At 42.7% G+C, this 25,587-nt stretch overlaps 1 protein-coding gene across 3 annotated transcripts in view; it reads left to right on the plus strand.

Annotated features, from left to right (window-relative positions):
• CRHR2 (corticotropin releasing hormone receptor 2) overlaps positions 1-25,587 on the plus strand; it is a 156,663-nt gene that overhangs the window by 83,576 nt on the left and 47,500 nt on the right. For all 3 annotated transcript variants that reach the window (XM_050708918.1, XM_050708919.1, XM_035554373.2), the window contains 3 exons: positions 3,673-3,758; positions 10,445-10,551; positions 24,450-24,567. In XM_050708918.1, coding sequence (XP_050564875.1) covers positions 3,673-3,758; positions 10,445-10,551; positions 24,450-24,567 — 311 coding nt within the window. The remainder of the gene's footprint in view (positions 1-3,672; positions 3,759-10,444; positions 10,552-24,449; positions 24,568-25,587) is intronic.

Below are 25,587 nucleotides of genomic sequence, written 5' to 3' on the forward strand. Positions count from 1 at the left end.
GACACACTTTGAATGTCTATCAGTAAGAAAGAGAAGCACTAACGAAACTCCAGTGAATGTTTAATGTAGCAGTCAGCTAGTGTGAACCCAGGGGAATCATTGGGTGTCTCCATCCCAGTGATTCACTGCAGGTTGTGGGAGCCTTTTTACATAGGTGAATATTTAGTTGGAGTTGTGCTGAGGATCTTAATTTTTGAAGGGCTAAGCCCATGCTCACATGGAGAGAAATATTGTTCATTTACTAATGGGAGGATTTTCAAGTGGCCATCCTGTTCTGTGGAAAGTCGCTTATCTTTCTGAAAAAATTGCAAGGAGCAGAGAAGATGCAGTGCAGGAGACAGAGGCATCATGGCCCGATAAAGTAGAAGACATGGTTTGTGATGGTTCACAGCTCTGTCACAGTCCTGCTAAGTCACTTTCAGGAAGTCATGCACACGTTTCGCTTCTGTTTCTGTACCTGTAAAATGGAAATAACAATGAGAAGAGGAGTGGAAGAAGTTTGTAGGGATGAAGAAAGCAATCCTAAAATTTGCTTTCAACTAAGAAATATTTTAGGGAAGCCATGTGTCAAATGAGTCATCTTCCCCTAATTTTAACACTTCCCCTCTCTTTCACCCAACTTCAAGCTATTTCTGTTTGCTGTCAATATTTTATCTGGAGGAAAATCAGAAGAAGAGTGGTTTTCCTTTTGGATGGATAAATAATTTCTTGATTCAAATATGTCTTTCCCTCTCAAGGACTTACATAGCCAAGTTGTACATTCCAAACGTCTCACAGCATTGTGCTTCTTGTCTCCACACCTGAAAAGGTAGAGTCATAGAAGAGAATCACAGAATCATTTAGGTTGGAAAAGAATTCTAAGGTTATCTGGTCCAACCTTTAACCTAGCACTGCCAAGCCTACCACTAAACCATGTCCCTAAGCACTGCATTTCACAGAATCACAGAATCATCTAGGTTGGAAGAGACCTCCAAGATCATCTAGTCCAACCTCTGACCTAACACTAAGAAGTCCTCCACTAAACCATATCACTAAGCTCTACATCTAAATGTCTTTTAAAGACCTCCAGGGATGGTGACTCAACCACTTCCCTGGGCAGCCTATTCCAATGCCTAACAACCCTTTTGGTAAAGAAGTTTTTCCTAATATCCAACCTAAACCTCCCCTGGTGCAACTTTAGCCCATTCCCCCTCGTCCTGTCGCCAGGCACGTGGAAGAATAGACCAACCCCTACCTCGCTACAGCCTCCTTTAATGTACCTGTAGAGAGCGATAAGGTCGCCCCTGAGCCTCCTCTTCTCCAGGCTGAACAATCCCAGCTCCCTCAGCCGCTCCTCGTAAGACTTGTTCTCCAGACCCCTCACCAGCTTTGTTGCCCTTCTCTGGACTTGCTGAAGCACCTCGATGTCCTTGTAGCGAGGGGCCCCAAACTGAACACAGTACTCGAGGTGCGTTTACACGTGTTTTCAATACCTCCAGGGATGGTGACTCAACCACTTCCCCAGGCAGCCCGTTCCAATGCTTCACAACCCTTTCAGTGAATAATTTTTTCCTACTATCCAACCTAAACTTTCCCAGGTGCAACTTGAGGTCATTTCCTCTTGTTCTATTGCTTGTGGCTTGGGAGGAAAGACCAACCCCCACCACCCTACAACCTACTTTGAGGGAGTGGTAGAGAACAATAAAGCCTTCCCTGAGCCTACTTTCCTCTAGGCTAAGTAACCCCAGTTCCTTCAACTGCTCCTTATTAGACTTGTTCTGTAGACCCTTTATCAGCTTCGTTGCCCTTCTTTGGACACAATATGCCTAGGGAAAGGAAGAGACAGAATAAATAAAACAAGGGTTTCTTAAGGACACTATCCTGGAAGTGGGATTCAGGATCTGGTTAAGTACCAAAGCTTCCTGTTCAGTGTCTGGAGAGCCAGATTTTTGAAACAGACACTCAAAATCAGCAGCCAGGGAGCTTCATTGTTGGCCATGAGGAGGAGCCAAATACAGGGGCTTTCAAGGTTGAAACTTGGATCCAACCTTTGAACCCCACCGAAATCTGGTTTCAGAGAAGGAACTAAAAGATGTTTTGAGGCAAATTTAGCTTTGTATGTTGAATAATAATAGTGAGGAAAGAAGTTTAATCACCTGCTTCCTTCTCAGAGGAAAACTGTATGTAAAATAGCACAGAAAATTGCAGTCTGTATCTGATTTTCTTATAAGGACATGGAATTACATGAATTTACCAGTATATTAGTGACAGAAATGGAAACTGATGACCTTACTTTTCACACAGTTTTCCACAGTTGACCCCAATGTTACCAGTCATTTTATTTTGTTTGGCCTTGTCAGTCCAAGAAGAAACAGTGCAAATAGAAAAGAACAGACTGAAATCTGGTGGTATGTATGAATATGGTGCAACCTGGAGCTGTAGGTGAACTGTTCCTTGTTGCTTTCTATGTTGACTTCCCTCCTCTTTACGAAAAAGCACCTTTTCAAAGCTTTCAATGGCTTTTTCAATGGCTGTTGTCAACAGCACTTTTAGAAACATCAATGTGATGCTTTCATTTGACATCTTATTTTCCTGATGGCCGGGTGTTGAATTAGTACTGAAGGACCGTGGCAAAGTCCCAACAAAAAACTGGGTAAAGGGCAGCAAGAACATCATGAAGAGTTCATTAGGAAATTGTTTGTATGTATCCTCTGGGATCTCTCTGAATTTCCTGTTTTATTTTAACTTTCTTGTTTCTAAGTCCGTTTAAAATAAGCGTGGAAAAATCTATTTCTTGGGACTGGCTGTACTTTTGATGGCTGCAGAAAGGTAGTTTATGCAGAAAAACTGCATAGTTTTCTCTCTGAGTTCCTCCTGACGAAGAGGAGTATTTACCAGAAGCTGAAACCTCCTCCCTACCTCCAATGTATGCAGTTCCCAGAGCTACTCAGGGTGTCAATGCAATTGGACATGAAATCACTTTTCTTCGGTGAAGTAATTGCTGATTTTCACTTAATGACACCTTGGAAAGAGATCAGAGGGGGTTCTTTTTCATAGGGATGGGTGAACACATCCTACCCTAGGTGTACCCATTTCTGAAATCTGTTCTCGTGTGGCCTCCCCAGCACCTGCCTGTTCTGGGGCTGGGAGATGTGGTTGTCTTGCTCCTCTTTCAGATTCTTTGCAGACATTTTACCAATAAAGCTGTTGCAGAGAAAGACTCTAGAAAAATCAATATCCAGGAATGTTTCGTCTAGTTCACAGTGGAATAAGCGGGAGGATAGTAGAGCAGTAAGTTTACCACCTGCATGCCCTTTTCCTAGATGGAACACTTCAGACCTAAACTGCCCATTTATGAATACACCATTTAACTGCTTTCTGAAAGACACTTGCATTAAGTTTCTCTTGGACTGCTCTTTTAATATATTTTCTGTCACTCCCGTTTACTTACAGAAACTATTATCAATAAATATCTTGAAAAACGTGTTGTCTCCAGATGCATTGATGTCTTTTATTTGTCTTGTTCCCTCCTTGGCAGGCTGTTCAAGTCTTCCATCCTCACAGTAGTGGGATATGTTGATTTGCCTTGTGAATAATCTTTACTGTTAACCTCTTCTTAAATATGTGAATTTGCTAGTCTGTTTAAAGTCCAGTACAGAGTGTTCATCTCTCTTTTATTTTGGTCCCTACCAGGAAACGCCTACAGAGAATGCCTGGGCAATGGAACGTGGGCTTCCAAGATAAACTACTCTCAGTGTGAGCCTATTCTGGATGACAAGGTCTGTATTTTTCTTTCCTTTCATTCTTCTCAATGTCATTTCTCAGCATATATGAATGCAAAGCCAAGCTTAAGGTTAACACACTAATTTAGGATTTCTGAGCTGGATTCCATTTCTGTCTCTGCAACAAATCCTCCGTGTGAATTCAGCAAATCATTTATCCTCTCTCCATATTCTCTACACACATAGTTTTTAGAAAATAAAGGATGCTTTATTTCACCCTGTCCATGGTGGTATATGTTTATGCAGATCCGTCCTAGCTTTGTTGAGAGCCTACAGCTGCTACAGTAAATGTTAGTGATAATAACAGTAATACCAAAAGCTTCTTTGTCAGTGGAATGTAAACTTTCATTATCTGATTCAACCCCCTACCTGCCAGTTCTAAAGTCTCATTGACAACTGGCCTTTCTTGATCTCAGTGCCATTTTCCCTTCAGCAAATATGTAAAGGGGCAGCAGCAGAAAAATATAGAAAAAGCATACTCAGGTCCCAGCTGGCTTTAAAAAAATTGAGCCAGCCCTGCATTATATAGTTTACAAAATGAAATTAGCATAAAGGGTTAAGCCCCTTCAGAAAAGCTGCAAGCAATTGCAGATTGTCCTTTTTTTCAAATGTCACACCTTTCTTTGGAGGCATCGTAGACATTCATCCTCAGTTTAAACCTCAGTTTAAGACAGGCCTTCCCTGCCATGTCCTCTTTCCCTCCCCCTGCTTTGAGTGCTACAGTGGGACACACAGGCACACTGGGGTTTTGTCCTGTCTCTCTGCCAGGGGTGATGGAGCCCAGCAGCTCAGGCCTGTTTATGTTTTGGGGTTCTTTCCACTCTTTCTGCCACTCGAGTTGTGCCATGCTGGTTTCAAACAGAGAGGAGGAAGACAAGGTCTTGCCTGCTGCAAGCTGTTTGCAGAGCTAATCCAGATTTCAGGCTCAGGAGTTGCACCCAGAACAGCTGTGATGTGGCTTGGCTATAGCTTGCCATCTGTCCCATAAGATCAATGTTGCTGAATGTGGGCTTTGAGAAATGAATGAGAAAACAGGTAACTACACACCACGTGCTGAGAAGTACCCACTCTTATTTATGGCTAGGTAATTCGTTGGATCCCACCCCCCCAAAAAAAAAAAAAAAAAAAGCTGGAGGCTTCTAGAAAGTAAGAAATGCACCAGATCAGGACTGCCCTCTGGCGGGACTGGTAACATTCAAGATTGCCTGGCACAGTGGAGAGGGTCCCGTGGCAAATCAAGCTGGTCTAAGTGGGGGCCCATCCTTGTATTTTCTTCCCACTGAAAGTGGAAACACTTGATTTGTTGGGTCAGTTTTCAGCTGGATTGGTTCTCTGCACCTTCTTTTATCATTATTGCAGGAGTGCTGGTTGTAGGGCACATGTATGGAGTGAAAGGCTGACCAGGGTCGAAGGGGAAAGCATCCCATGGTAGCTCTGACTGAGGTGGATTTGCAGTTCTGTGAAACCACCTCTTAAAAATGAGCAAGGTGGGAAGGTGGGGTGTAGCATCTCGAGAACAGGGTAAAAGTCTGGGCAAAGACTAAAAATCTTTGGTGTGGGTTACCTCATATGGGAAACCTGAGCTGCCAGTAACAGTCTGCTGTATGAGCTCAGGAAAATGCTGCTGTATTTTAATGAAACTCTTTATGTGTTTTTCTGCATAACTTAAACAGTTGCTGTCTCTGCACGAGCAAATACAGAGGAGTTTTATTTGAAGAGGCTGAAGAAGTGTTGTGACTAGAGTATGGGATTATCTCCTTTGCTCTGTTTTTGCTTTTAAAAACTTTGCAGCTATGGTGATAGCTTAAAACTTCTTAAATAGCATGTTCCTTAAACAGAGGAAAGTGCAGATGTTCCACTGACCCTTGTTTGCTAAAGCTTAAAAACTCATTTAGTAGATCTTTAAAGATTTGTGACAAGCTTTACAAATATTAATATTTGTGAATATTTCCTAAATCTCTACATAATGCTCAGTGTTACAGATGAATACTTGGGTTGCTTTGTGATCTCAAAAAAAAAAAAAAAAGAAAAAAAGAAATCCCCATGGATTTGCATAATCCTCCATTTTGATTAAAGGTGAGATGCAAGGACACACGTGGGTCTATTGTTATTTGTTGACTGATCGCAGCAGATGCCACGTATCGTTCAGGATGTACCCCCTGTGTTTTGTGTTAGTTTTTCACGCAGAAAACAACACCGCTATCAAGCCTGACCACTTACAGCCAGATTTCTAAGGAAGGACATAGTTTGACTTGAAATGCAATGATTGATACATGGGGACAGAAACAGGAGTTTTCAAGATCAGCCCAGTGTCAAGTGCTACATGCTTTTATGACCATGTTGGCAATGCAGCACGGGAAATTGCAGTTTTTTGCAGCTGGGAGTCAGTCTCAGGGGACATAAACTCCCATAGCACACATTCCCTGATGGATTACTTCCATACATAAGTGCTTATCCTGTGGTTGTGACCTGTGGCAGTCGTTGATAAAACCATGCTCTGGGACTGCTTTGCTCCTAGATAGACGTTTTGGGTGGATTTAGTTTCCTGCACATAGTTATGTAGTGTAGTTTAAAATGCCCCAGTGTTTCTGCATGCATCTGGCAGACATGCCACAGGCCTTGTGGGATAACAGTGTCCGTCAGCTGCAGTCTTGGAGGTCTGTCACCAGGGCTGACCAGGAGGAACAGAGTCCCCTGCATGCACCTCAAGGGGCACTGGATGCCTGTGTGTAGCCACAAATGTTCCCAGCCCTTGCTTCAGTTCTTGGTTCAGATTTGGATAGGTACCCAAATGTAGATGTCGCAATGTCAGCCTGAATCCCACTGTCTCAATGACCAATTGGCATCTTCTCCAGGCACCAGATTCAGGTACAGAAATCATTTTGATCCAACTGGCTCTTTGGCATAATGTCTAATAAATGGAAAGCTTCTCCTTGGCCTACAAGCTCCTGTATCAAAGAGACCTTTGCTGCAGCTGGCACAAATCCGTGCCCTTGTTAGAAGACAAATGAGGGTCTCAAGCAGCAAAAAATATGTTTCAGCATTCGTAAAAAGCTATAAATTAACAACTGTGGGCTTGTCTATGTGGCCTTTGGCACCTGGGTATGAAATAGGTGCTGGTGCTGTTTTGTGGTGGCCTGAAGCTGTGTAGCTGAATTAGGACCATGCTGGGCCTACGTTAATGCATCCTACTTAGGACCACAGTCACATCAGGCACAGTTACCCAGCTTCCAGCTGGCTCACGACAGGAAAGCAGCGAGCTCAGAGGCAGATGAGAGAGCTCCCACTTGAAAGCAAAAAAAGCCTGTGCAGAACTACTGCCTCTTCCCTCGATTCGGCAGCAGTGAAAGTCAGCTTGCCTTTTCGTTGGCTTGTTCGGCGCTCAGTTGAGTTAAGATTCACCTCAGCTGATCTTTAATCGTCTAAAAGTTACACATTCGGTCCAAACTAGTCATCCAGTTTCCCTGTATGGCCAAGAGAGGGATAAGGGCGCCTCTTCAGGGACTGAATTGTCATTACCCTGAACGTTCTGCAGGAAGAATTGAACTACCCTTGCAACATACTCATTCCCTTTGCCTGACTCTCATGGAGTGCCAGGCAGTCAGCTTTGCCCAAACAATGAACTTTTAAGCAGCCCCTTAGGTGAGATAGATCCCCTATTTTGGACATCTGGAAAGATAGGAGGAATGGGGAGGGCTGTATTAGGAGAAAGCAGAAGCAGCAGAAGCCAAAGAAGGATGTTTTTTTTTTTTCGAGCAGCATCTCACTTAACAAACATACTTCCCTGTTTGGACGTGGTCCTGGGCAACTTGCTCCAGGTGTCCCTGTTTGAGCAGGGATTTGGACCAGATGACCTCCAGAGGCCCCTTACAACCTCAACCAGTCCATGATTCTGTGATTCTGCTTTCAAAAGTCTTTGGATAGGAGATACAGTGTCTTCAAATGGGTCAAACTCAAACGTCACAGGAAGAGGTGTGCTGGGAACAGTAGCAGGACCTGTCAAGAAGTTCTGGTAGACGGAGAAGGATTCTTGTCATCTGGAGAGTTACAAGGGCAAACGTTAGGTAGGTGTTAGTTCAAATTATTGGCCGATTTGATTTGGACAGGTTCGCAATCATGTCCTAACTACAGCAAAGAAGTTCCTGGAGAGAGAGAACATCTCTTTCATTAACTTAGATTTGAAAAGTTGGTGAAAGGTAAAGAAATAAGGCTGCACTTCCTCAGTTTATTTGGTAGAAGCTTGTTGGAAAATAATGTTGCCCCCTGTGACATAGCATCATTGTCAGGCATAGGTATGGCATGGACAAGGGCTCTAGTGATGTGATCTGCTGTGCTCTGGAGACCACAGCCAGCGGATGTCCTTGCCATCCCCTTCTCCATTTCCTTTCTAATATAATGACCCTACTTCTAAGCCATGAATAGGATATAAATCTGCGTTTTAGTGGAGTGAAACATCTTCCTGGAAGCAGAGGAATATTGTGTAGCAGGAGAAGGTTGTTAGCATTTTAAATGCATCAGTCTTCAAGAGGGTGAGACAGAACAGTTATGTAAGTATTTTACACGAACCCAGCTTTGGCCAACACATGACTGATTCTGGGCACGTGTTTTTCAACCCTGAAGGTGTTGTCTCCAATTCTACCAGAGATGCAGATTGCATGTAGGCTGGTGGGAAGTGATCTTGCAACCCTGTCAGCTTAGTTTTTCATAGGCACCGAGGCAGTTCTTGTTTCTATGATATTTGAATTTGCCTTCAGGAAACCTTGTTAGTGTCAACGACAGGAAAAAAATAAATGTATGCCTGTTTTTCCTTCAGCATCAGTGTGTCAAAGAGGAGTTCTATTATGTTTTTTTTTCTTTCCAATCAATTTTCTTGTGTTTTGAACCATACCTTCTGAAAATTGGAGCGAAGTTGAAACAGTGCTTAGGAGCCACAGGAGCAAGCTGAAGGGCCAGACTCAAAGAGCAGGATCCTTGGTCTGGGAGAAACACTACCATCTTCTAGAAGGCTTCTAGCACTACATGAGTAATTAAGCAGGAGAGAAAATAAGCAAGCCAGCTTGCCAGGGCACTAGCTGAATAAAACAACATTGCATTTCAGGTAGGCACATTGGTTAAAGTGCGTTTTCCTCCCCTTTAGGTGACCTGGTGACTTAAAGATAAATAAAGCTTAGGGTGGAATTCAGGTCTTGTGGGGTTTTTTCTCCTCTAGGCAATTCAGAAAATGGGCCCGGGCAGGGGAAGTTTATTTTAGGGGACTTTATAATTGACTTAAAAATACCTTACATGGTTGAGTTCAGTCCAGAAACAGCACATTACTCCATGTGCTGAAGATACAGGCAGGATTCATCATGAAAATGATTCCAAGAGGGCTCACTCACTTGCTTTCTGGCAACGTGCTGGAAGATGAACAATGGAGCAGATTAACTACTGCTGCTGGTTGTAGTTTCATCCAAACATCCATTCACTGACAAATTCCTGTGACTGGAATAAAACCTTCAGGGAAATTGTTAGAAAAATGAAACAAAGTAGGTTCAACCAAAATTAGAAAGCTGATGCCATTCACAGGATTTTAGCTTTATATTTTTATCACAAGGGAGGAAATTTAAACTCTAGGTCTTTTTTTTTTCTTTTTTTTCCTGAGGGAGGCAAACATCCCAAATTGTGGAAAGATCCGCTTAGCCTGAAAAGACAAATGCCAAAATAAAAATAAAAAAATCTGTTTCCAGGGTTGTTTGTTATTTAAGTAGTACATCTCTTGTCAGTTTTTAACCATCTTCAGTATTTACATGAATAGTGTTTTTCTACTTCTTCCTCTCCATCAGGCAAAGAGAGGAGATGCTTCTTTCTCTGAAGCCAGCAACAGCCCACCATTTACTTCAAGGTCAAATTTTGGTCACATTGCTAAATACACTGATTAATACACTGATTTAGGTGGGAGCGCTTATGCTTTTTCATTTCCATGGTCAAGAACCTACCACTAATGCCCTCAGCATCCTAGGAAACAGACCCTAATACACTAAGTTTCATCGCATACTTGGGTCACTGCTCAAGATCTGCTTCATCAGGCTCTCTCAAACCTGAGAAGACAAGACCAGATTCCAGCTCTTTCAGTCTGCATCAGTTCTGCCCTCAGAAAGATAAGGATCTTAGCTTGCAAGGAGAGTATCTCAGAGTAAAATCTGCCCATATGGAAGAGGCTTCTTGTTTACTCACACTGACAACTGGTTCATTTCTGTATGAAAACCAAACCATTTGAGAAGGAAAGTAGCATAACCTGGCTCATTATGGCTGTGTAGTCTTCTAACAAAGTAACGTTTCGTAATGTGTTGCAACTGCTAGAAGATCATTGCCTGTGTCTTTTGTAGCTTTGTTACCTAAATTGTAAAGTATTATGATGATGGAAATAAGAGATCCTGTGGAAATTGAAGAAAAAGGGGGGAAAAGAACTTTTCTGCTGAGATTTGGAAGAAGCTGCGGACAAATCCCAAACTGAAATGAAACTAAGCATGTACTTCTGTGCCTGGGCCGCATGTTTGGCTTGTACATAGGCATCAGCCCTGGGGCTATTATATCATTTTAAAGTCGAGAAAAGTAATTACTGTTTCCTAAACTGATTAACTGTTCCTTAATGTCAGTGCTCAGAGAGTCATGCTGATTTAATCATGTTATCTCTTTACCTCCAGAGGAAGTACGCGCTCCATTACAAGATTGCTCTCATCATAAACTACCTGGGGCACTGTATATCAGTAGGGGCCCTTATAGTTGCCTTTATGCTTTTCTTGTGCTTGAGGTGAGTAATCTGTTTGCATGCTTCTAACTTGGTTGGGTGTGCGACACTTACCGGGTTACTCGAGCCCTCTAATAACACTGTCCAGATTGCATATGGTCTTGGAAAATTATGGCTTTTATGCTCCCAAGCATGTACATGGTTTCATTGATTGATGCAGTGGATGAGTTGTAATGATGGCTTCCATGCTTAAGACTTGAAGCTTATTTATATTCAGGAAGAGGGCTATACATGATTTATTGATGCAGCAAAAAATTCAGTGAGCACAGAGTGCTTCATTAAGGGAAGATGGGATTTGAGAGTGTCAAGTTGCAAGTTTGGGGGAAAGTTTTCTAAGGCACTGCATAATAACACAAGGCATTTTGCATTTCCTGGTAGATAATGCCCAAATCTAGACCTGAGGAGATGAAATAAAATCTTTCCACTGTGTTTTGGGTTAATTTCAATTTTTCTTCCATTAAAGAACTTTGAATTTTGCTTAAATAGCAAGAGAAACATCTTTATGGGATCTTTATCTCCACCAGTGCTCATGAAACAAGGAATGTAAATCACTGAAACTACACAGAAGTGATTCTCTTCTCCTGGTTAATAGGGGTGGCCTGGTTAGAAGGTATTTCTATATTATTTGTGTGGTTTTGTCTACAAATGTTCAACCTGAACTTTGTCCCAGCTACAGTAAGTGCTGTCGAATGGTTATCCTTGAGAAAAACTGTACATTAGTACCAAGGCAGAAATATGTAGAGGACCCTAACCAGGAGCACAAGATCACAGACAGAGACCTAAGTGAACACACTACTGCTTTCCTAGACTGAAGCATCCCTTCAGAGGCTTGCACTAAGTCTTTCTCTTAAGCATCATTAACAAGAGGGTCTTTCTTGTTAATAACAGGAATCTTCTTTCACCCCAGTGTCTATAAGCGGAATGAGCCATGCTCAGAAAAAAAAAAAAGAAAAAAAAAAGCTTTAAACATTCAATGGGAACACTTCCGATGCATTGGTTTAAACTTCCATTTAAACCTTCTTACTGTGCATATAATGCTAATTCCCATAGTGCTTGAAGCCCTGAATTAATTTACACTGAATAAAGAATGCAAATTATTCATTGCAACTATATTCCCTGCTTTGATGCTGAATCTTTTATAAATGCTTAAGTAAATAACGCAGAAGCAATTAGATAATATGGGATAAATGTACGCAGCTTCTAACACAGAAGTGGCCTAGCTGATCTCTTTTAAATTGTTTTTCTGGTATTTAAACTTTGATTTTAAGGTTTAAATTTTGCAGTCAACTTCAGCATGAAAAATGACTGCAGCAATTAAGTAGTTCCCTGTACGTGCTGTGAATTAAGATATTCCATCTTTTCAATTTCCCACTGCACCATGGAAAAAAAATATCTATTGCCCTGATATAACTGTCCAGCCAGTGTTAGCCAGCATGAGCTATCTCAGTCTCTGTAGAGACTGATTTGTTTTCGGAAGTTGTAAGAATGCTCTGGTAAAGGCAGTCCAGACTGCATTACAGATTTCCCATGCGCATGCTCTAGGCCATGCATATCTGCATCACCCTTACCTCTGCAAAGTGACCCAGGAGCAAATCAGTTCTGCTAACCGAGTCTTGTTATTTGGGCTTTTATTTTTGTTTTAGTCGGAATGGAAGAAGGTATCTACTAATTGGGTGAAACAAGAGAATATAGATCATTCCTGGCTTAAAAAATGCAATAGAAGACCTTGAAGGCTAGGTCTGATAATTTCTTATCTTGGCCCGGAATGGAAACCTATCAATTCCTTATTCCTACCTCACTCCACTCATCTACCTTTCTCCATGGTGCCTGCTGAGGGTGAAGATAAAGGACGCCTACAGGAAGGCTCTAGTTCTACAGCTGCATATTTTCAGGCTTCTAACCGATCACCTGCTTGATTTTTCCTTTGCTTTGCTTTTGGAGATGAGCCTCACTGTTACTGTTGCTTCCCCAGTCCAGGTAGTTGCTGCATTTCTGGGGAGTTTAGTCCTCAGTTCTGCTGAAGTGGGAAGGGGAAAGAACTGGATGTAGTCCCTGTTCTTCCAAACGTGTCCTGTAGTGTCTTCTTCCCAGTTCTGTCTTCAGTTCCTTATGCAAACCTCTGACCTCCATTCACAACCACAGCAGCAAAAATGCTCTACTGCCCTAAACTCTAAGGAATTTTACACCAAAAGCTATTTTGAGGGACAGAAAGGTCAGATGTAGCAGCAAGCAATGAAAAACTGCCATCTGTGTCCGTGTTGCCAGGAGCCCCAAAACAGCTGGGAAGGGAGGAGGACTCAGCCAGGGATTCCCTTCCACTGTGAAGACTATTCCAGCCTTTTTTTTTCTCCACTTCTGTTACAGTCCTTCTTCCTGGGCTCTGCAAGAAAAAATAAGCTAGTAAACATTTCATTCAGCACTAAATAACAAAAAGTGAAGCCCAACTTAGGGGAGAGGACTTGACTTTCATTGGCATACTGACTGAATAAAAATGATTCATTGAAATAGCTTCTAAAGATCTAGGTCACAGATGGTTCCTCAGGGTCTAAACGTAGGTGCTCTTAAAAGTCTAACAACCATTCTGCCTTTACAAGGCAAAACAAAACCAGCAAGCGCATAGGCAAGAAGAAATATGCTGAGAAGGAAAAATGAGGAATTTGTGCATAAAAGCAGGTATGCTGTAGAGATGTATTAATCTCCAACACAGGATGTGGAGAGATTTGCTTAGTGTACTTCACAGGGCATTGTTAAATGTTTCTGTATTGCTGTGAATCTCATAGGTTGCGTGTTCTCCTCATTAATAGTAAAAGTTTAATTCAACCCTCAGGTGCACACAGGCAATTCCTGCTGACACGGGGCTCACCATCCCACATCATCACATTCTCACACTGCTAAAGCAGAAATTTTCCATAGGATGAATTCTGCTAATGGTAATGCCAACCAAGCTTAAAGAGGAAGGAAAAAATAAAAAATAAAGAAGTAGAAGGATTAAAACTCTTCTTTTTAGTACTATTTTCCTTGACTGTTGCTGACAATGCAGAAGCACAAATTGCTTTGTCCTGGCTTTTTCCTTGTTAGTGTGCTGTTATATCAGCCTCTGAGGTGGAATGTGACTCCTTATAAAGCTCCTGTTTTGTTTTCAAAGTGATGGCAATAGCCAGCAGTGACCTGACTGGATTTGACTCCAATAGTAGCTGTTTCACTTGTGCAGAAGTGACCAAAGCAGAAGTGCTGACTACAGGAAGACGTGTTTTTTTCTGGGAAATGTCTAAGTCCCTGCTGTATTTTGAATCTGATAAAGAAGGATGGCACTAAAGGGAAGATGAACTGAAGATTAAAAATGGCAAGTCCTTCTGCACAGGTTGCAGGATGAAGGCAGCTCTGTAAAAATAAAACCCATGAGCATTGGCACAGCATCTTTTTTCCACTAGCATTGTGGTAATGAAAGTAAATTGAGGGTAGGAGGGGAACTCTGTTTTTTCTGTTCTCCCTAATTTACTCTTTATATTTCCACTTCAAAACATCTATTTTTTTTAATTCTATTTTTTTCCTGTGGGCCTGAGGCAATCTGCCCTTTCTTTCAGGCATTATAGCAAGTTTACCAAAATCTCACATTTTTTTTCTCCTGAAAAACTGAAACATTTTTTTTTCCTTTCAACAACATATTCACTTTTCTTGTTTTCACTTTTCTTTTTTCTTCTAACCAGCTCCCAGGATTTAGGAGCGGAAGGTCTATTGTCCTTTATCTTCTCATGATCCAAGCTCCTTTGAACTGCTTTTTGATCTTCACTCTGGCATGCAGTTGGTGAGGCTGATGCTGCAGGCCTCTGTTAGTAACAATGAAAGAGACTGATTAAATGTTTTGCAGCAATCTGTCAGAATAAGAGCAGAGCATCCATACAAAGCAGATTTCATAGAGCAGAGTGATCCCACAGCTATCAGAGCCTGGATACTGAGGGTATACCAGCTGGGGAGGTGATCTGCGCAATTCCTACTGAAAAGTCACGAGGTATCTGATGTGCTTAGAGCAGAGTAGGCTCCAGACCTAAGACAGAGTCCTCCTGCACCTACCTTTCTGTCATGGAGCAAGGGAAAGAAAAGCAAGTTCCAGGTCAGGGCATCAACTGAATGAATTAATGAATTCATGTTACTGCTCCATTTTGCCCTTCAGTTCCTGGCTTTCCACCTATCTGCCACTTAGAACAGCAAAGACTTAAATGATGCTTTGGGTACATGGCATTTTTTAAACTTTGTAGTAAATACTGGTAGTTGCAGAGCATGTGTTCAGTGGATGGTAGTGCCTGTTGATTTGGCGGCAGCACTCTGTCCAGCCCTGTAACAGTCCGTGGTGAAGTTCTCAGAGCAAGGCAGGAATGAAAATGATGGAGCTCCGTAAATAAGCGCATACATCTTCTCTGAGTACAAAACATGTAAATCGTCTGTACTTCCTGAAACCACCTCAAGTATCTTGTCTCAGGGGCTCAGATAAAGGACAAAACCACATTTCCTACTGATTAGCCTTAGGCCAGTGTCTTTGCTTCCCACTGCTCTTAATCACTCCCCCAGTATCTCATATCTGTATCACTTGTTTCTTAGACTCTTTGTAAGGAGCCTACATAAACCACAAAGGAGAGCAGAGCCCTCATGAAGTTCTGTAATAAAACCAGTAATTAAAAGTGTGCCCAGAGAGCTATATCCTTAAGATGTGGGAGGTTTCATAATCTGTATCTGAAATAATAGTATTATAGCCTAGCATTATGAAGGCTGGCAAAGGGTATGATTGATGCATATAAATACATCACTATTGGATAAAGATTAGAAAGAGCAGAGCTGCTTACAAGTGGGGACGAGGCTAGTGCAAGAAGAAATGATCATGAACACTCTATGGATACACTTGTGAGTAGATATTAGAGGATGATTTCCAACCCAGAGAGCAAAGAGGTTCAGGAGCAATGTGATGGAGGACAAAATTAACTTGGAGTTAATTAACTCTTAGCTTGGAGTTAACAGATTCAGGAATTTCTGAAGGACTTCAACTCAATGGCTAACTGGGGTTTGGAGGCTCAGGAAGCCCATCCTGAGTTTGAAATGTGCTTCTAGTGGTGTATTACAGTCATTGCCAAGATTTTAGCCAAGAGGCAGTGTCTTTGGAGCTGGACTCTGACTTCTTCAACTTCTGGTAATAGAACTGCTCTGTGCAAGGCTAGATCTATGTTGATTGACTAGCTAAAACTTGCTTGTGCTCTTTTCTCCTTTTAACGATGGTAGAATGTTTTGGGGAACAGTGGGGCAAAGCTTGCAACTTTTCCAAGGTTTCAGAGGAACAAAGAAAGCAAAGTTTGGTCTTTGCATTTTTTTCTTCTTCTGTTAGATGTGAATAATGCTCAAGTGTGCAATTTACTTCAAAAAAGAATATGCCCTGAGTCATTTCTGGGCAAGAGAATCAGAAATGTATTCAAGCCTGGATGTTTAGAGCTACTCAATAAAAAAGCACCTGCAGGTATTCAGGTATTAAATGGTTCGATTTCAGTTTTCACCCAGGGAATTGAACGTCTGTATCCCCCACAGACTTCACTGCAGTTCTTCAGCACCCAATCACCTTCTCTGCTGTCTAATCTAAAATCTGTGGCATCACATTATGCTGTCAAGTAAAAGCCAAGAGAGCTGGGAAATCCCTGATTTGCATCACCCCTACATGGGGCACATAGGCTCTTTTAGCATGTGGTCTGGGTCTGTGTGTTATGGAAGCAGCAGCCTCCTGGGGGAGGTGCCCAGGTTGAACCATGGAGGAACGTTTCCACATGGGCAGCGACCACCATGAGGCTAACAAGTTTAGGGTAAACACAGGAATGAATATTTGGAAGGAGCAGGTTATGAAAGATTGTATGTGGTCTTTCCTGAATTCCTTGACAGACAATCCAAAGTCATGAAACATTCCACACCATGTTTTGAAGGCAGTGAGGCCAAGAAGATTGTGAACAGCAGCATCAGTGCCTTAAACTTTGCTCCTCTTGTTTTATCCACACCACTGTGCACTGTTATATTTCCGAAACAGCAGCTGTAAGCCAGGTAAACCTCCATCAGCTCCCAATGTCTGGCTTCTGAAGTCCTAACAGGAATTTGTACAATCCAGCTGCAATGACCACTCTTCATAGAAAATGTTCAGCCCTCCACTGTCAGGACTGATAACTGATGAAAAACCGGCCTGAAGGCAGGAGAAACAAGCCTTGGAAAAGGCTGGGTGGAGCAGAGATGGCTCCACAAGGTGTTTGTTACTGGTGTTTGTGCACATCCTAAGCACTGATGGAAGCTGCTGCTTCTCTTCACCTGAGCATTTCACCTCTGCCCTCAAAGAATGCTGTTACTCCCTTCGTGGCTTTCACTCTTCCCTTGCAACTGCCCCTTGTGTTTCATGTGGAAATACTTATATTCCTCTATGCGACTGCCACCAAGAAGCTTGTTTTCCCTGCCAGGTTCTCCAGCTGCTTTCCCTGTCTGTAAGCATTAGGAGTACCAGAATATATACACTGCTTGAACATGAGCACACAGGGGACACCATGAGGACCTCAGGGGAGGCCTCCATGTGGATGAAAGCAAATAGCCCATGACAGACACACAGCCTGAGCAATCGCTTGCAGTTAGGTATTCTTCCCATTCCATGCCACTTGTGGATTGTCCATAGGCTTTGCCTGCCGTAGAAAAGACTAAAGGGGAAAAATATATATTTTTAAGTAGTGTCCATAATTTTCCTTCCCAGTAGTCATGGGATGGACTCCAGCGAAGTCCTCTCAGAATCCTCCTGCCAGCTGTTTTCAGACAGACTTTGAGACAGCAGTCTTAATTGAACATCATTATTAACGGAATACTACATGAATTAATAGAAGGTTTCCAAGCTTCTTTAATAAAGTTATCATTTGCAATTATTTCTGTGCAGATGATTCTGCTAATTCAGCTAGCTTTCAGCCATGCTGGCACATTATGATGATTGCTAATGTTAATTATTTGTGTCATGCTTTGAATCAGAAAATAGTAGCTCTGCACATCCCAGAGGAAAAAAATACCACTGTATGGATAGAGCAAGAATTAAAAACACGAATCAACAGAAAGGCTACTTTGAGTTGCACCAGCGTTATTTTAGAAACCCTTTTATAAATATTCCTGAGTCAGTGAGACCACCTGTACAGAAAGAGTTGATCGAGTTCCCTGCCCTTCCAGCTCTCAGCATTTCCCAAGTCAAAAGAATGGATTTTCTATTTCTCTGCCTTCTATACCCAACCGTGCAATTAAGGTCATTTGACTGAAATAATTAGCAGCGCGTGCTTTCTCTACAATCAGAAACTCTTTCTGCCCACCTCTGACACAGGCTGCAGCCAACTGCAGGAGAATTCTGGTTTATTTTCATCTAACGCTACTGTTAGATGAAACAGGCATGGGAGCCTGGTCCTGACAGCAAGCCGTTCAGGATGCCAGTGGTGTGATATCAAGGCAGAGAATGACGTTTGGGCTTGAAACATGGTCTGTTCTCAAATCAAATAAAGAGGTCATTATGTGTAATTTCCCACCATACACCTGGCTTTTGATTTACTAATTAGGAGGGCCAACGAGAAGTATGTTTGCTCTCACCATAATTGCCTCTTTGTGTCTGACCTCCCGCCGTAGAGCTGAAGCTGTGCTTTTATGGGGCTGTGTGTGCAGGGAGTGGGAGTCATGTGCCCCCAGATCATCCTACCTGGCTCTGGTTCCCAAATTCCTGCAAATATACAGCAAGTTACTTTGTAACTCAGTGCGAAAATGCGCTATCTCTTGGTACACTATTTTATCCAAGAGCTTTGCATTGTTCTCCTTGAGGCACACGGCTCCAATGGGATTGCTCTTGGCCAAGCCCTGCCTGGCAGACACAAGGACACCGCAGTCCGAAGCAGCAGGGACATGGCGATGCAGCAGAACTGCTGGGCAGCGCAAGCTCTTGCCTCTTGCAGTTGTCTGAAGATCACTCAATGAGGGGCAAGGTGCTGGTTATTGAGAAATCATGGGGAGTCCTCTCATTCTTCCAGTATCTTCTCTCCGTCTAAGTCAGAAAGCACAAGTCCGTCTTTTCTCTCATTTTCCAGTTCCTTCTGCCTGCTCACACTCAGCCTAACACCCGCTGCCATTTGGGCTGTTCTAGCACTACGTGCCGCATTTTGGGGGTGTGTCAGGGCCGAAGTCTGCCTTCAGGCACCACCAGAAGTGAAATTGCTGCAAGAACTGTGCTGCTTCAGGAGCAGATGTTGGAGACACACCACCACCGCACCTCCCGTGGGACTAGCAGTGTCCTGCTGCCCACTTCCAGGCCCTTTCTAGCCCTGCTCTCTGCAGCTCCCAAGGGACAAGAGGGAATGTAGCTGTGAGGAAACGCCTCCTCATCCAGCCCTTGGCAGGGGACAGGCAAGCAGAGAAGAGCAACTGAGAGAGACAAACCTTTTTTATTATTATTATTTTTTTGCCATGAATAACAGTTTATGGGCTCTTCATTCCATCATTACTGTAGTATAAGCAAAGAGCTGCTAATACCCTACCTTCCCTGTTTTCCATGCTGTTTCTCAAACTGTTTTTAACTGACCACCTCACCCTACGTGGCTCGTGGTCTGACTGAATATCGAAGATCTCACAGCTTTGTGTTTTGGCCTGAATCCTTAAGTCTGTTCTGGGCGAATTGCTGCAACCCCTTTCTTCTATCCTGGGACCCATGCACCAGGGAGGAGTTAGGATAAGAGTCCAGCCAAGGCTTCAACCAACACTTTTTGTCTGAAAATAATCTTTAATGGAAACCCATAGCCTCAGTCCGTGGTGTCTTCCTTGCGATGTGCCAGCGCCCAGGCTCTCTGGGATGGCACCTTGTGCTGCTGTTCTGGGCCGCTGGGCCTCACGTGCACAGCTCCATCTACAAGGGCTGTGAAACAAGCGGAAGTGGCAGAAACAATGTTACCTGCCATGAAGATGAAGATGAAACCCTCTGTCAGCCAATATTTTAAGCCAAGGGACTTTAAACAGCTCTGTAATTCGCAACTCATCCTAGCAATGCTGTAATTGTGTCTGAAGCAGTGGTTCCATGCCCAGTCCCCTCATGGCCCATTTCTCCCATCTTGTGTGACAATTTGCCCCCTCCCGACAAAGCAGCTCTCTGCTCTCTGTGCTTGCACTTTCCTGATGTTCTCAGTGTCATTATATGGCATTGAATAACCCCAAATTTCTTAGCCTTTGAGTTTTGAGGAGATGCATTCATGCCATTCGCTGTGAGCTCCTCCGACTCTAGCAAAGCTCAATTCCCTAACTTCTAAAGGTGCCTAATGTGTTTCAAACCCCACCTCCTCCCATTTGCAATATGAGGATGTGAATTTCTTTTCAGTGCTGCCTATGAAGGCAGTTACTGCTGTTTCTGGAGCATAGACTTATTTTTTTATTCCACAAAGTGAATAAATAACCATGGAGAAAGAAGCTGTGGAACCCAGTGTCACAGCAGACTGTGGTGACTTTCAGTTTTCAAATACAGGTCATTTTTATGAAATAGCAGGAGTGTTTCAATTTAATTTAAGGCTTGTAGATTTAAGCTAGCTTCTAACTACCAATGGTCAAGAAAATACCTGTGGAGGACAGATCACTCCTGTGAGTAAAATGAGTTTCTTCACCAGGCTCTGAGATGAGTGAGTATGAAAAGGCCATCTTTGTCCTTCCACCAAACAGATGCACGGCAGGTCTCCTATTACTTAGTAATTTTCTTGCCCAGTTTGGGGTACATCATTCGTTCACTGTTCACCTCAGACTTAGATAGGAGTCTGGGGTGAAATGTTGGCTATACAGACAAAATTTTATGCACAGGGTGAGCTCTCAGGACCCTCACCTCAGTCAGCATCCCTCCAGATGCTTTATCCATACTAAATAACCATGCTAACATTCACCAGCAGTGCCTGCAAACGAGAGAAACTTTCTCAGGTGGCTGGAAGGAGCTCTTTTCCTCCTTATGTCAATTGGCTTATCTATAGTTCTCCACTGCTGTGCCCCACAGCCTGCGCACACTGCATTAACCCTGCTGTTTCTTCCTGCCCAGCAGGAATCTGACACAGTTCTCATGCTTTACCCACCCTTGGCTATGAAATGTATTAGTGCTACTGTGATTTCTGTGCTAGTAGTAGTTAGGAGACAGAAACAAGCAGAAACCATGTTCTCTGGGCTCCATCCAAACAAACAAACAAACCCAAAAAATAAATAAATAAATAAATAAAACCATTCTGTGCCTGGGTTAACCTCACGACCTGAACCATTGAGAAACACTGCAGGACTTTCAGACATGGCTGAAAGTGCTTTAAATGGCTTTAACATAAAAGAGAGTCTAGATTACATATAAGGAAGAAATCCTTCACTGTTAGGGCGGTGAGGCCCTGTGCCAGGCTGCCCAGAGGCGCTGTGGCTACCCCATCCCTGGCAGTGCCCAAGGCCAGGCTGGATGAGGCTGGGGGCAGCCTGGGCTGGGGGCAGGGGTCCCTGCCCGTGGCAGAGGGTGGCACTCGGTGGGCTTTGGGGTCCCTTCCAACCCAAACTGTTCTGTCATTCTATGATTCTGTGTCTTGGCCTGAGTGTGCTGTCATACACTCAAATCCTGCCTGCATTTACACTGGCAAAGTAGCCCAGACATCACAAAAGCAATTCCTGCCCGTGATCTGTTGGTGTTGCTTCGCCAATGCAGCAAAGTGGTGGGGAATGTGACTGGAGAGGGCCTGCAGCTGGAAAAGCAAAATCCTTTCTCTAGAGGCTTTTCCACCTTGCTCCATTAGCCTCATAGACAAGAACCTTTTAAGCAGGTCAAAGCATCTGCTTAGCATCTATGCCACACACAGAGTGTGGGAAGGGGAATGAGCCTATGATACAGGGCTGCTGATACCCAAAATATGTCGTTTGGTAAAGGTGGTGGGATATGTGAGCAAACTGCTCATGTTTCATGTCCAAAGCATTGTTTGACAAGACTTTAAGCCTCACGTTGGTAGATTCTAGCTGTTGACAGCATTTAATCTTTACTTAACTTTACACCAGGAGCACATCTTCCCTCAGTACATCTTTTTTTTTTTTTTTTTTGAAAACAAGGACTTTTGATCTTCATAATTGCCTGTAGAGTCTGGGAGTTCCCAAAGCAGACCAGACACTCTTGCTCTCAGTGCTGAACAGACTTCGCTAAAAGTTGGCCTCTGTCCTAAGCATCTTGCAGCCCAAACAAAAGCCAATGGGTAGGTGCAGAGAGATGGACAAGGAAGACGAAACAATGTGAACCAGGAGGTAGGAAGGAGAACAAAGATCACGAGCCCAGTAGATGCTGAGGTTCTAAGGCACAGACCAGAAGGTGATTTTGGTGAGCAGGATCCTACTAGCGGGAAAAGCTCTTTTTAGGGACTCAAAGAAAAGGTCTAAAACTTTTAGTTTGATCCAGTTTTCTTCTGTGGCTGGTCCAATGCTGTGCTGTATGCTTTGTGGGAATCAGGTTTCCTCCAGCCAGATTTAGTTCTAGCACAATGGGATGATTAAACTACATCTAACCAGAGGCATTCAGCGAGTATAATTTTTTTTTCAACTTATTTATCTTCTCCTTTTCAAGAAACACATTCAGGTGACAAAGTGTGCTAGATCTGTTTTGCTGCTAGAGCTCCCAAAAGCAATTAATTTCATGTGAGCAGCTCCATGGTTTGACCTGAATTTCCTCAGTCTGTAGTCCCTTGCCTTCCTCTCCCCCCAGAAGCAATGTTTCAAACTCCTTCCTTAATCTGCTCATCCTTAACCTGATGGAAGTGAATAAAACATATAGGTGAACGGCAGCTGCAGGACATTTGTGTGCAAAATGATCAACAGAGAACAGACCTTATTACCGTCTTTCAAAGTGGGTTCCTGGGGTTCAACATGAAAGGCAGCAGATGTTGGTTGCCCAGTTTCTTTGAAAGCCTAACCATGAACCTCGACCTTTTGTTAGAAGTGAAATTTTCAAAGAAGTGAGATGTTTCTGTCATATCCCCTGGTAGCGCAGGTTATATCGAGAACAACACTTTTTGGTTTCGTAGCCTATATAAAAGGGAATGGATGTCAGCAGCTGGAGATTTGTTTTCTGAATCGACTCCAGTCATGAGTCATTGAGGCTCCAAAATGATTTTATACCTGGAGCCTGAGTTGTTAAACTCAGAAACTGTTTTGACATTGACTTAGTAGGGTTATACCTCTGAGCATCGTTCTGTAAGTTGCAGCATCTCACATGTGGGAGGTTTTCCACTTGCGATTTGTGGGTTGCTGAGAAATCTTGGAGAGAATTGTGAGGCTGAAGAACACAACAGAACAGCTTCTGGCCCTCAGGCTGACTAATCAGGTCCTGGGAAACATGCAGTGAGGGTTTTGTGACAGCAAAATGGTGTTTGTTGGTAGGAAGGCTGGCTTGTTTGTCATGCAAAAGACCTGAGGCAGTAGCAAAGTTGGTTACTGGATTGTGAGTTCTTTTTTAAGGAATTTTTGCTGTCACTGGGGTGAAGAATTACCAGTTAGAGTTCAGCAGGTTTGAAAACACCACTGTGTGTGTCCCATGTCATCTGACAGCTTCCTTAACAAGCAGGGAAACCAATACACCAAATGGAGAATCCTAACCTGATGATCCCAGGAAATGCCCCTATGAAAGTGACTTTAGTAGCTGGAGAGTTTTTTGTTTAGCTAAGATCAGTTAACTAAACACTCTGCAATTGCAGAACTGCAACTTGGCACTTGCCTTCCTTTACAGTTTCCCAAAGAATGAGAAGACAAATGATCGTGTCTCAGATGACAGATTCTGCCATGAGTTACTTTCTGTCTAGCTTCAGTGATGCTTCCAATTGCTGGCATGATACTGAGCCATTTTCAGTATCATGCAGCGTTTAAGATGTCCCATATTTTGTTTTATGGCACTGTGCCCCAAATCATTTTACTCATACTATTTTACATCGTGCTCATATTTTACATCCATTCTGGAAGAGGGCTAACAAAAGAGGAAAAATAGACACAATTATTTTCTGCTGAGTGAGAATACGTTGTTCTAGAAAGCCTGGTGCAGCTAACTAAGCACGGGACTGGCACCAGGCAATCTGTGCTTTCCTATTGCATTAATGGGTCTGAAAACTTTGAACTACACATGGGCTAGTCTGTTGAGTCACTGGAGAGAGAGAGAATCACCAAATGTAAAGTATTCCAGTTTCACTACTCCAGGATACTTGTCACCAAATCTTCTGAGAACAATGCAACAAACTCTAGCACAGCCTTGTTGTTTAGGGGCTTATCACTTCTATTGAGCATTGTAGTAGAGCTGATGGGACTGGAGAGGACAAAAATGATAACCAAGGATGAAATGACCATTTGGTCATTTGGGTCTTTCTAGTACTTGCAATTTCACTTGCTTGAATTGATTCTGTCAAAGGGAGCTCTTCATTTTATCAAAACAAACTGGCAAACTTTGCAAAAGTTACACTTTATGGTTTCTGGGAGAAAGGTTTATAGCAAGCAGCACAAATTTTGCCATCTGCTGCTGTTTTATATTTACACCATTTATTTGCATTGTGACTACATTACAAAGTCCAAGTTTTGGCTTTGGCACTGGCTGTGCCATTTACCCTGAGAGCCAGAGAATGGGACCTGACCCAGCTATGCTTGCTGGTAAAGGTATGCTTCAGACAGCCTCACAGACCTTTATAGCTGACCATTGAGTGGAACAACCTCCTGTTTTGTTGTGTGAGATGAGTAATGGATGGGGATAAACTGTGAGGAACTTGGAAAGTGAACAGAACTAGCTTGTTTAATTTATATACTTATTAATGTGCATGTGTATATATTCACTGTATATGATGATTTACGTGTATTTCCCTGTTTAGGAGTATCAGATGCCTGCGGAATATTATCCACTGGAATTTAATCACCACATTCATCCTGAGAAATGTGATGTGGTTTTTGCTTCAAATGATAGACCACAACATACATGAAAGCAATGAAGTAAGTGCTTGGAGGTCATGTGTCTCTGTCATGCACTTTGGGGGTGGCTGGGGTGCTGAATTTGCTCAACTAATAACTAATTTAAATAAATAAATAAATTTGCTAAATTTTCATTTATTTCCTCATTACTGAATATCAACATTTTTTGAAGTCATAGTCTGCCCCCCAAAAATCTTCTCTTTTATCTTCATTGACCTTTGATACTTTCCAAATGTTTATACTTTGAGACACAGTATAGTGCAAGACACTGTATTTGGTGGTTCTCAAATATTTTTTATCAGAGCATCTTGCAGTGATTGTACTTGTATGTGAAAAGTATTCGTTCCAGAGAACATCACCTCTATGACCAGGGTACAGAAATAACTGAGATGGCTGTTCTGGCCCTCAGTCAGCTGCTTTGTCTGATGACAGTGGGCACCTTGCTGTGTGGAGCCTGTGGGACTCTCAAGAAAAAAAAAAAAAAGGAATAGGACCTGAAACAGTACATTTTTTGCTCATTTATGTCTTCGTGCCTTTTTAACAAAATTCCATTTTTCTGCTAATGCCATCTTCACCGTGCCAGCCCTGCTGTTGAGGGGTGCTGTGAGATTGGTGGGCTGCATCCAGCAGCATCTCCCTGTCCCTGAAAGGGAGACATCCTTCTGCCATGGACACAACCTCTTCACTCCTGCTGCTTACTCTGCACTCTCTCTGCTCCTTTTCTTGATCCCTTGGGGAGGACTGAACCCTTGGCAAGAGTCAGAACCAGTTCAAAGAACAGGGCAGGTCCACATAATAAAAAATGGATTTTGGAATGGATTAAAATTATCTACTCCAAAATAAGAATATTTTTGCTCAATTTTCTTGAATTCTACTTTTCCTTCAAGTGTCATTCTTTTTGATAGTTCCTTGAGAGATCTTTTTACTGTTCTTATTCCCATTGTAATATTCGTATAGTGGAGTACTCTCTTTTTAGGACTGTCTCTTGATAGTTACCTCCATAATAAAAAAACCTGCCACTGTGCTATGCACACACACGTG

This window comes from Cygnus atratus, chromosome 2 (assembly GCF_013377495.2).
Source record: "Cygnus atratus isolate AKBS03 ecotype Queensland, Australia chromosome 2, CAtr_DNAZoo_HiC_assembly, whole genome shotgun sequence".
NCBI classification, from domain to species: Eukaryota; Metazoa; Chordata; class Aves; order Anseriformes; family Anatidae; genus Cygnus; species Cygnus atratus.